Below are 11,773 nucleotides of genomic sequence, written 5' to 3'. Positions count from 1 at the left end.
TTCTTAAGACATTGATGCCATCCATCATGGAGCCACTCCTCTTCTGGCATCACCTAATTCTAACCCTCCCCAGTGACTCTACCTCAAAATATCATTATCAAGTGGATTTGGGTGTTTAGTTTCCAACACATCACTGCAACATGAAAAGAACAAGTAGAGGTGATGCTAAACACAAGCAACATAGCCCTTAATGCTTGGGGTAATGCAAAATACCTTAGAATCCCAGACTCTGACTGAAGAAATGGCTCTCTCTGCCAAATACGATGAGCTGAGTTCAGCCCCTAGGGCGCACATGACGGAAGGAGAGAACAGAGTCCGACAAGCTGTCCTTACCTCACACACGTGCTGTGGCACTCCTATTCCTACCCAAGGGAATGAATTTAAAAAAACCTAGCCCAAATCCTATCTATTCTAAAAAGGTACTAACAGAGAAAGTCCAACTCCAAATCTGTGTCATCTGTAACCACTACGTGTGGCTTCTGGGGTTTGTGCTGTGTCTTCAGCCTGGGAGGACTGCCACTTCTTCCTCTGGGTACTCCTTGCTTCATCATCATTATCCTACTGCCCAGAGCTCACTGTATACACCACTGAAATCCTGCTTCATTGTTGATCTCTCCCAAGTAGCCTCTAAATACTGTAAAAATAAGGACATCAAACAAATTCAGGACTGCACGCAAAAAAATACGACAGAATTCCAAGAATGTGTTCTGCTGAGTAGAACACACTTTCTAAGTAGGCTGCCATGTGGCCACTACCTGACAAGCATTTGTTCCTTTACGCAATCACACAAGTGACAAGTAACACTGCCTTCTCAAAAAGCATTTCAGTTGAAAGAATGAAAGAAGGGTCTATTATACATAAACACAGAGAGCATTGTTTGGTTTACTTACAATAAAGCTGCATGGCTTCATTTTTCTGAGCTTTTGTAGTTTTACCCGAATAAAGGGACAATGCCAAAGTTTTAGATCATTGGGAGAAGTTAGCAAAAAATTTTAAGAAGTACTAGGCACACAGCATGTCCTATAGCTCACAAAGGCAGCAAACAGATACCTTTTAGTAGAGGGGTAAAAACAAGTGCTTCCAAATTTACAGATTTTAAAATCCTATGTAAGTGTGTTAAAGAGAAATAGGTTCAATAAATGTACCTAATTCATAGTCTTTGATTATCAAAAAAAAAGCAGCTTACTTTTATTAAAATACAATTTCTACCCAACTCATGGGGAAACTCCTTCTACATAAAGATGAAAACACAGCCCAAAAGTTCATGTTCCCTAAGAGTCCACTTGTATTCAAGGAACTTAACAAAAGCCTATAGGTAAGAGTTGGTAGACAAATTTGGGCCCCCATGCAGCTCAGCATCCCTACCAGAGTTCTCTATCCAAAACCTACAAATATGTTACACACATAACAAGAAAAAAGTAAGATGAATGTGCACTTACGGTCATTATCAAGTGATTTTGAGATAGGAAGAACATCCACTCCCCAGGTGGGCACAACACAGCAACAACACGCAAGGAAGGCAGGAGGAAGTGGCAAGAGACATACAAATGTGATCGATACTAGACTAGCCAGTACTGAGCTGGAGGGTAGACAGCAGCTAGGAGCCCATGAATCTAGGAAGCCCTTCAAAGTTGAAAACAAAACAACAACAACAACAAAAAAAAACCCCAAGGAAACCTCCAAAGAAGATAGGCCAAGCTAGACACCTTGAATTTAGCCTGATGACATCCAATTTATGCTTCTGCCCCAAGAATTATAAAACAATGAATTTGTGCTTTAAGTTGATAGTGGCAGCAACGATAAGAAACTATTCTCTTCAGTACCCTCTTCCTTATGGAATGGTTAGAGACAAGTTGTTCAATGTGTACGTCTGAGGTAGAGGGTGAGGAACAGGCAAAAGACAAGATTTATTTGACGGAAACTGCCTATGTAAATTTCCAAAAGCAGAAGCAATTGACTGTGAGGAAATCTTGGAAATTATCCATTCTTGTGTGTAAGCACATATTCTTTCTTTTTATGGATGGTTTAGGGCATTTAGACTCTCAAAAAGATTCCAGAGCAAGAGTAAAACCCTTCACAGGCATATCCCCCGCCCCAACCCTGCACAACTCTAAGCTTTTAACATTCCATGATGTTTTGAGGCAGGGAGTCTCAAAAGTGAGGTCCATCAAAGCTCACAGAGAATGGAAGGAGCAGCTCCCTAACACCACCTGAGTCAGTGTTCCAGTTACATGTAGGAAGGTTCAATTCTAAAAAAATGAATGAATGAGGACAGGACAGAGAAACTATGACACCTTATATTGTTAAGACCACTATTGAGGGACCATTTATTAAACATACCAAAAATGACTTAGATAAATTGTCCCCATTACCCACTCTTTAGGAACCCCCCAAGGCACCCATTTTACTGTATAAGCTGTGTTTTGGTTTGGTTTGGTTTCTGGGCCTCGGACAGCTTAGAAAGTATGGGCAATGCCTATTGCACCAGAGGATGTTAAGAATGATGACTTAAATGTCTAATGGTTTCTAAAATTGTCTTCTCTGCCCCCATCCTAAACCCCAACCCACACTCACACAGGTAAGAAAGGCCTGCCATTTTATACACTGTATGCTAAACAATGGAAGGACAGTGGGTATATCTCTAAGTCCAATATCATTACTTAGGAGAAATTTTGTGTAAGAGGCTGTATGAATCTCATGCTACATGTTTTATTTGAAACATTCTGGTCATGACTGTGATTTCATTAAGTCTTGTATGTTGCAAAGGAGCCATTAAGTGGAGTTAAGATTTAAGGTTTCCCAAAAAGAACAGGCCCTTTGAATGAAATAAGGATGGGTCACAGTGTATAGGCAGCTTTATTACGTTAGAGATGAATGATAAAACTAAAGAAAACTGACATATAATTGGAAAGGGTCTAAAATAGGGGGATTTAAAACAGACACCCACCCCCCAACATCGAAATAATCCAAATTCCAAACCAAGGTCATAGAGAAGCCATATAACCCTGGAGGCCAGGTATCGAGTCAAGTTCTCCCAAGTCTGAAGAGGTCCTTTGTCGCAAGCCACAGGCTAAGTCAGAAGACCCGTTCCTGGAAGAGGCTGAAAGAGAACCGGGAGTCTCGGCACCTACCCTCCGAAAAGTGGGTCCCCCAAACAAGAACGCCCCGATCCAGGCCCGTTGCTCAGCTAAAGAGCGAGCGACAGCCACTCACCCTGCAGCAGCTGAGTGCCATGAAACCACCTCCAGCTCGCTCCGCGTCCGACAGGCCATGCAGCAGCACCCTGAGCCAGGCCCAGGCTTCGACGGCTGCCGAAGCCCAGGAGGTAGCGTAGCAGAGGCAGGTCACAGCGAAGCCTCCAGGAGGCCGCCATCTTCCCGGCCTTCTCCGAGACTGCTCGCAGCGCGGACAGATAGACGGCCTCAAGTCCCGCCCACGCCCCGCCTTGCAGGGGCTAGCCCCGCCCACAATGCACGCTCCTCACCTTCAGACTCGTGGACCAGCCCTCCTAGCACCGCCTCCAGTCTTCCTGGGCACGCCCACCAGCCGGTCTGCGCCGGCGCAGGCTCTCCCAATGGGCGATGCTCTCTCAGATCCCGCCTCCCGCCTCTCGCCCTTGCTCCGCCCCCAGGCTGCCCGAACTGCATCCTTACGGTACGCTTAGGCCTGGAAAGAGCGCGCGGCGGATAACCGAGCGCAGGTCGCAACCATGTCTGGCTGTCACGCTCAGAGAGACTGTTGCTCGCGGCCGTGCAGCGTGCAGGTAAGAACGGCGGTCCACGGCATGCGGGGTGGGGCTTCGGTCGGAGCCGATGCCCGATCCCTAGCCCAGTCCGCGCCAGTCCGAGGTCTCTCCTAACTCCTAGTAGGGCTGCTCTACCCGGTGCTGACCTGGCGCCTGGAAGACAGCACCCTTTTGAGTAGCCTGCCTTATTTGTGAGGTGGGAGATAGTGGAAATGATTCTTCTTTAAGGAAACCCTCGGGGTGCATGCGTTTTTCTTTCAGTTAAACACGCCACAGTCTTATGGAATACCTTCTACGTGCTAAGAAAATGGTGAACAAGAGAACTAGAAAAACAAAGTTTCGAAACAACGTTTCACTACTTTGTGATAAATCTTGCAGAAGACTCAAGGGAAATCCACGAAATTATCCCCTTTTATTAGCCTTGTTTAGGGTCAAAGGTCTCAAAAATAAAACCCAGGAAAATTTTAGTGCAAAAACATTTGTCAACCATTATTGTTCTTGAATAAATGGCTTTCCCTAAATTCATAAGGAAAGCTTTGAAGTTAGGTACGATTGAGAGGGAGATTTTGCACATAGGACACATGTCATTGGTGCCATCCCTAGGCAGGTGGGTGAGGAAAATGAAAGCAGTATATCAGAATCATTGCTAGGATGTCTTGAGAGCAGAAGTGTTTATGACCCAGATTCTGAGGAAATCCGAATGAAAACTCTTAAAGCCACCTTGACTGGACAGCCTATCACACACGTCTAGCTTTTTCATGCTGTGTGGCGGTATGGACTCATTGTTAAATTCTGGGTTTTTTTTTTTTATTTTTGAGGGAAAATAGGAAGTCACATTTTGTGTGAATTTGTCTTGATTTTAAAAATATTGGCTTGGGTTCTAAGTACTATACAGATCAAATTAACGCACGGTAAATCTGATTGGTCTGTGCCCTAGTTAGGGATACTGTCGCTGTGGTGAAACACCATGACAGAAGCATCTTGAGGAGGAAAGGGTTTGTTTGGTATATACTTCATACCATCCACTGTTCGTCATCGGAGAAAGTCAGGACAGGAACTCTTAACAGGGCAGGAACCCAGAGGCAGAAGTTGATGCAGAGGCCACAGAGGGGTGCTGCTTATTGGCTTGTTCCTCATGACTTGCTCAACCTGCTTTCTTATGGAATCCAGGACTGTCAGTTGAAGGATGGCACCATCCACAATGCGCTGAGCCCTCTCCCATCGAACACTAAGAAAATGCCCAATGACTTGCCTACAATCTGATCTTATGGAAACATTTTCTCAATAGAGGGTCCCTCCTCTCAGAAGACTATAACTTGTGTCAAGCTGACATCAAACTAGCCAGCGCAGACACCTAACTACTTTTTCTCTTGGTTAATTTATGTATCTTTTAAGATTTGTCCATGTGTTAGCTGCTTGGAAGTCTTCACCAACAGAGCATCAAACAAGCCAGCAAAGTCCACAAGATACAAGTTTGAACCCTCCGATACAAGGCTTTTCTTAATGTAAGAAATATGATCTTAGTTCATCCAGTGTTTATTGAGCAAAACACTGTAGCAGTTAGAACTTACCAAGAATGTGTTTCTTCCGCTTACTTAGAAAGCCAAGCTGGGGGAGAAAACTCAGGAAGGCATCACTTTTATTTGTTTTATTTTGCCTTACCTATCATGGTGTTGTGTATAGTGACTGGAAGGTTCAATTTCATTGAAGCTGACCCAGATCGTCCTTTTCTGTCAGAGATTATCAGGAAGGTTATTGACAAGACACAGCACAGTCTCTTGGGACAGAAGTCAGTCCCAAGAGACACAACAAGGTTCTCCCTCGTACAGGGTTCTGAAAAAGAGAAGGCCCGTGGAGCTAATGAGTAGTGGTATTTACAGTCAGTTTGCTCAGATTTCCTGGACTGAGGAAAGTGAAAATGCTGGGCCCTTTATGACTTCAGAATCACAGCAGAGTGCTTGTCATCTCACTACGGCTGTGAGAATGATGCTCACTCTAGGGTGCTGTTAGTGAGAATGACGCTCACTCTAGGGTGGAGGTGGGGACAGCTGCAGGTGGGCATGACTTAGATCTAGCAGTGATCCTGGTTGTTCTGCACCAACACTACAACCAAAGACCATCTAATCCCTGCCTCGTGTTTTCCCTGCTCTCGGCATCCCGCCCACCTTCACCTCCCTGCACTTAGCCTACCTCCTGACCATATCCATCCCGGCCCATCCTTGTCTGTTTGTCACACAGTTTTCTTTCTCATACCTATTGCTGCCCCTGTACCCGTGTATCCTTTACACTATATGGCAATTCGTGTCTTTTCTTGAACCTCTCTTCCCCAAGCTGCTGAGAACCCACAAGAGGTAAGGAGAGGTCAGCCCAATGGATGAGCGAATCTGTGCTGTCCCTCCGGGGAGGTGCCTCTCATGCTGCTTTAGGCGCTTATTCCAAAGCCTTACCATCTCCCTTCATCTCATGCCCCAAGCGTGTTGCCCCTGAAAGCGCAATGACAGGAAAAGCTGTTACATGTAAACTTTTCAACTTCTGTTTCTCCTTTTTGCCCACTACAGGGTAATTTAAAGTAAAGGAGTGGGGTCTGTATCCATAGCGCCCAGATTCAAATCTTGGCTCTGCCATTAGTATCTGGTAGTCTTAGACAAGCTCATCTTTTAGTATAATAGGGTTAGTATAAGTATAAGGATACAGTAGGCCATACTTTAACAGTCACAGAACAAGCACCCAGCAAATGTTGGCAATTCCTGTTGTTGACAGCATCTTCATTCTTTCGCTGGCTGAAGGCAATTACCTCCTTGTTCTTCCAATCTCATTTCCCTTCCCCCACACAAGAGAGCCTGTTTATTAGATCATAGCTCTCTATGCCTTCCGTCTCTTCTTGTCCTCCAGCTCTGCCTCTTAGCAAATGCTATCATTTGAATGTTGAGTGTCCCCAAAGGTCTACATGGTAAAGGCTTATCCCCTAGGTTTGCACCATTTGGAGGTAGAAGCACCTGTACAAGGTGGGGACTAGCGAAAGATCCTTATGTCCTTGAGCATGTGACCCCAAAGGGCATGGTATACCCTATGTACCTTCTTCTCTTTTCCCTCCTGGCCATCAGGTGAACCATTTGTGCCACCATGTACCTTTTGCCCTGTACTACACCAAAGGCCTAAAAGTGATAGACCCAGCTAACTATGGATGGAGCCTATAAAACTGAGCCAAAATAAGCCTTTCCTCATGGTAGTAGCTTAGGCATTTTGTTACATTGTCTGAAAAATGAGTTCTAATACATATAAAAAGGGATTGTTTGTGTTGACTTTCCATCTGTTTCCTATCTAGGACTCCCTGCCATAGCAACATTACTGAAAGAGTCTGTAGATTTTATACCTGCAAATTTCGTTTATTTCTAAATAAAGTGAGTGATCCTCACTTTGGTCTGGCTTCCAAATCCTATTCTTCAAAGTGCTTGTTACTGGGGGACCTGTGAGATGACTCAGTGGGGAAAAGTACCTGCTGCCAAACCTGACAACCTGAATTCTGTCCCCAGGACACACATGGTAAAGACAGAAAGAACTCCTGCAAGTTATTCTCTGACCACACAGGTGTCATGCCCACACACACACACACACACACACACACACACACACACACAAATAACTAAAATAATTTTTTTTAAACTGTTACTTAAGGTAATTAAGGCTGACTTAACTTACTGACACCCTTGGTGCCCCCTCAAGGAGCTAAATGTTGTTAGGGAATATGCTCCAACTATGCTCATTAATCTCACTTCATCCTGGTTATTTACCCTCCAAAGGGTCCTCAACACTGCCAGCAGCAGTGCCCAGCAGTCCCCAGTCTCTAGTATCCCCCTCCCCACAAAGGCTACTTTGTACCTTTATGTACATTGACTGTGCAATACTCGTGGGCTTGCCACACTGCCCTTCAGTATCTTTTCTCCGCTATCATAGTCAGATGTGTGAACACTGGATATGAGGGCTGGGAGATGGCTCAGCGGGCTCTGTAGACACTGAAGCATGCTGACCTGATTTGGATCCTCGGCAAACATGTAGAAGCTGCACGCGGTTGCACGCTCCTGTAACGCCAGCCCTGGAATGGATGAAGGTGAGAGGGCTCCCAGAACCTGGTGGCCAGCTAGGCTAGCTGAAACAGTAGGTTCAGAGAGACCTTGTCTCCAAAATAATTGGGGAGATGACTCAGTGGTTAACAGCATTGGCTGCTTTTCCAGAGGTCAAATGGTGACTCACAACTGTCTGTAACTCTAGTTCCAGAGAATCCATACCCCCTCTTCTGGCCTTTGTGGGCACCAGACGTGCAAGTAGTACACAGACATATATGCAGACAAAACACACACAGACACAGACACACACACACACACACACACACACACACACACACACACACACACACTATATTTTCAAAGTTTTGAAGAGGTAGATACTCCCCGACTCCCCACCTTCATCCGCAAAACCTAATTTGTAGCCCGTTCCATCTTCTGAATCCTCCCCTGTCCACCTGTGAAACATTCTTACCACCCGTGAGCTCAAGACCCCTTCCTAATTCCTTTCCTCCCTATCTATAGCTTCTTCTCCCATTGTGCTCCACCCATTTTGTATTATACATTATCATCTCATAACTGAGAAGTTTACAGATTAAGCTCCTCAGAGTAGGTCTTATGTATATTTCCCTCGTCAGGGCCTATCATGTGCGTAGCACTCAGGCTTGGTTGGCTGAAGGAGTGAGGTAAATAATAAATGACAGGAAACAAGTGCAAAGAGCAAATGCCGTCGCACAGAATTGGAGCGGGGGGGTGGGGTGGGGGAGGAAGAAGGGGGCGGCTGCATCTTGCTTGAGAAAAAGCTAACCAGCGTTCGAGAGAATTGCAACAACTGGGGATCCAGCATGAGCAGCAACAGTATAAAGTTTTCCTCTTGCTGGGGAGGAAAACATGGCTTAGTTACTTATTGCTATATGCAAACCATCCCAAAATTTAGCAGCTGGAAACAGCACTCATTGTATCCTATAGATGCTCAGGGTTAGGAATCTAGGAGCAACCCGGCTATGTTCTGGACCAAGACCTCATGAGGGAGCATTCAGGCTGTTGTCTGAGCAATAGTCACATCAAGGATGGACCGCACAAGGAAGATCTGCTCCTCAAAGTGCCATCTGCAGGCTGTGGTGGCCTTCTGCATGGGCTGGCTCCGCAAAGAACCAGTGGTCCCAGAGAGAGATTCCAGGATCCAACACTGACTCTCACATCTTACAGCCTCATCTGCGAAGTAACACAGTAGCCACTTCTGCCATGGTTAGTGCGTGGGCCAACCCTGGCACCATGAGGGCAGACCATCAGTGTGACAGACAGGATTCAGTGATCCCTAAGAGCCACCTTGTAATTGATTCACTAAGGACTTTGACTAGAACTGAGGGATTTACATAAAACATGACTGAAATACTTGAAAAATAAATTAGAACATAAAAGGACGTAACAGATCAAGGAAATGGTATTTGAGCACTTGTTGATTTGAGGGTCCAAACTCATGATCAAAGGACTGTGTTAGTTCAGTACTCAAGGTAGAATGGAGGATGAACTGGAGGAGAAGAAAAAGCAGACAAGGAGATCAAACAGGGAAAGTGTAACTTCTACTCAAAAGGTCAGTCCTGGGAAGAAGGTATTGGCATTACAAAGAGCAATGGAAATATCAATTTCTGCAAATTCATTGCATTCACGTTAAAAGATTACCCTTTACTCTGACGTTATTTTCCTAACTATGTTTAAAATCCACTCTTTTCTGAAGATAGTAATAGTGGAGAGTTAAATATAAATAGTGTCATTAGTTGGCAACCACATGTCATTCCTGAAAATTAATAAAACTACCTACCCATGGGCCTGTGAACTGAGTCAGCGGGTAAAGGAATTGCTGCATAAGCCATTGACCTGAGTTCATTCTCCAGAGCCCACATAGAGGTAGAAGGAGAGAGCTGACTGCATGAAGTGGTGTTTTGACCTCAGCATGTGCACCCTCACCCCCAACTAAAAACAAAAAACTGGTGTTGTATTGGGGTCCCACATTGGGGTGACATCTGTCAGGTCCAGTCTCGATGGGTTCATAGGTTCCAGGATAGGGGCATGTGGATTAGATATAAAAGAAATAGAGACACAGATTACAGTTGGGAGGGCAACCCAGTGAATACTGAATTCACCCGCATCTATTTTCCATATGCTTTTATACCCCAAAAGGTAGGGTATACACACACACACACACACACACACACACACACACACACACACACACACCAAAAAGCGGGGGAGGAAGGCAAAAGACTGCTTTACCATGATATAAAGAACAAACAGCAATGACCTCTTCAATACCTGAAGCATCAAGCAACAATACCTTGAGCACACCTTAGGCCAAGCATCCTGTAGGCTGTCACTCCCTGGGACAAACCTGCTGTCCCGTCCTTGAAGGAGCAGGAATTGGCCTGAACTCTCTGACCTTTGGTCAAGGTGGACCAGATCCACCTCTGTGGGCCATCTTAATACCCAAAACACCTGGGTCAAGATATCTTGTTAGTAGCCACAGGTTAAGTCAAACCTCTTATCTATAACCTTGAGCAGGAATAGGCCAGAGCTCTCTGACCTTTAGTCACGGTGGAACTGACCCCTTCTGTGGGCTCCCACAGTGTTGAAATTCAGAAGTCTGGGGAAATCACTGAGCCCTGCAAGGAAACCAAGCCCAAGCCCTGGAAAGTATCCCTGGACCACAGTGGGGACCCTGCTTGTGCTAATAAACATATGCTTTGAGTGCCCCCCCACCTGACAGTTTGTGTTTGTGTCAGAGTCTCCCAGGGATCCCTGGGTCCAGGTGTGTGCTGGTTTTTAAGTGAAAGGAGCGAGGAGAGGAAATAAATGGAGCCCTGTTGGGCATAAGTAGGCATGTCTGTGACAGGCGAGGCTGGGAGGCCTTCAAAGTGGAACAAAAGCTCTTTACACTCTAATGTTTGTAATATAGTCTGTGTCTGCCACACCAGAGCTGCGCTTCTGCTAACAGCCATTGTGGAAAGTCTTTAGCTTCATATCATGTAGTTATTATGTTCACTGAAAGCCAGCTCTGGCGACAGCTGACAGGTACTACTGGCCTCCAGGGGAGCAGTGGACAGCAGCTAAGCCTTGCCTTCTTGCCCGTTTGAAGACAGCTTTTCCATTTTCACCCTCTCGGGCTGCATAGCTTGAGTGGCTGCATCTTCCACAGATGTGTCCTTGCCAGGTCTCCATGGCTTCCCCGGAATTGTATCTGCTGATCTGAATGACTGAAGGAGATGCAGCAACCGTGCTGCCCTGTCAGTGTTAGGCTGTAGCAGGAGGCTGGCTAATTGCTCTAATACTTCAGAACTGGGGAAAGACAAAAGGAAAGGGAGATGTATAATAATAGACCATTTTTCTGTAATGTTTGCAATTTGTTGCGCAAATTTGGTCTTAATGATTGGAACACTGCAGGAGTCTTCCCATTAGCTGTATTTAATATGTAATTAAAATAGCATTTATGTTCCCCAAGAAAAGGAAACAGCAAATTATATGGGGCATAGAAATTTTTGGCTAGTTTCCTTGAGAAAAGTTAAGAATTCCATTTTATTATTAACTTTAAGTAATTAATTTGTGTTCAAGAACTTTAACTCTTTAAAACGGAAGGAAGCAAGTATTGTACCACATGGTTTGTACCAAGTGTTTTTACTTTAGAGATTTTAAATTGTATGTTTAAACATCTGTGTATATGTGTATAGCTCCATGTTATATGTACAGAGGAGTGCAGTTCCCAAGGACTCCAGCAGAGGGTGCTGGCTCCTCTGGAACTGGAATAAGGAGTGATTGTGAGCCTCCTGACATGGGTGCTAGGAACTAAACTCCCACCCTCTGCAAGGGGATATAGAACTTAACCTCTAAACCATCTGTCCAGCCCCAATTTTTGTTATTTTAAAGTGTGTGTGTGTGTGTGTGTGTGTGTGTGTGTGTGTGTGTGTGTGTGTGT

At 45.1% G+C, this 11,773-nt stretch overlaps 2 protein-coding genes across 2 annotated transcripts in view; one reads left to right on the top strand and one right to left on the bottom strand.

Annotated features, from left to right (window-relative positions):
- Pdhx (pyruvate dehydrogenase complex component X) overlaps positions 1-3,407 on the bottom strand; it is a 66,814-nt gene extending 63,407 nt beyond the window's left edge. Inside the window, exon 1 of the mRNA XM_005364085.2 lies at positions 3,214-3,407. Coding sequence (XP_005364142.1) covers positions 3,214-3,373 — 160 coding nt within the window. The 5' untranslated portion in view covers positions 3,374-3,407. The remainder of the gene's footprint in view (positions 1-3,213) is intronic.
- A 226-nt stretch (positions 3,408-3,633) lies between these two features.
- The window catches only part of Apip (APAF1 interacting protein), a 20,052-nt gene continuing 11,912 nt past the window's right edge, over positions 3,634-11,773 (top strand). Inside the window, exon 1 of the mRNA XM_013352581.2 lies at positions 3,634-3,763. Within this exon, the coding sequence (XP_013208035.1) occupies positions 3,710-3,763 (54 nt within the window). The 5' untranslated portion in view covers positions 3,634-3,709. The remainder of the gene's footprint in view (positions 3,764-11,773) is intronic.

Source organism: Microtus ochrogaster (assembly GCF_000317375.1).
Source record: "Microtus ochrogaster isolate Prairie Vole_2 chromosome 14 unlocalized genomic scaffold, MicOch1.0 chr14_random_1, whole genome shotgun sequence".
In the NCBI taxonomy this organism is placed as follows: domain Eukaryota; kingdom Metazoa; phylum Chordata; class Mammalia; order Rodentia; family Cricetidae; genus Microtus; species Microtus ochrogaster.
Note: the sequence above shows the minus strand (reverse complement) of the source record. Positions and strands in the feature narration are given on the sequence as shown.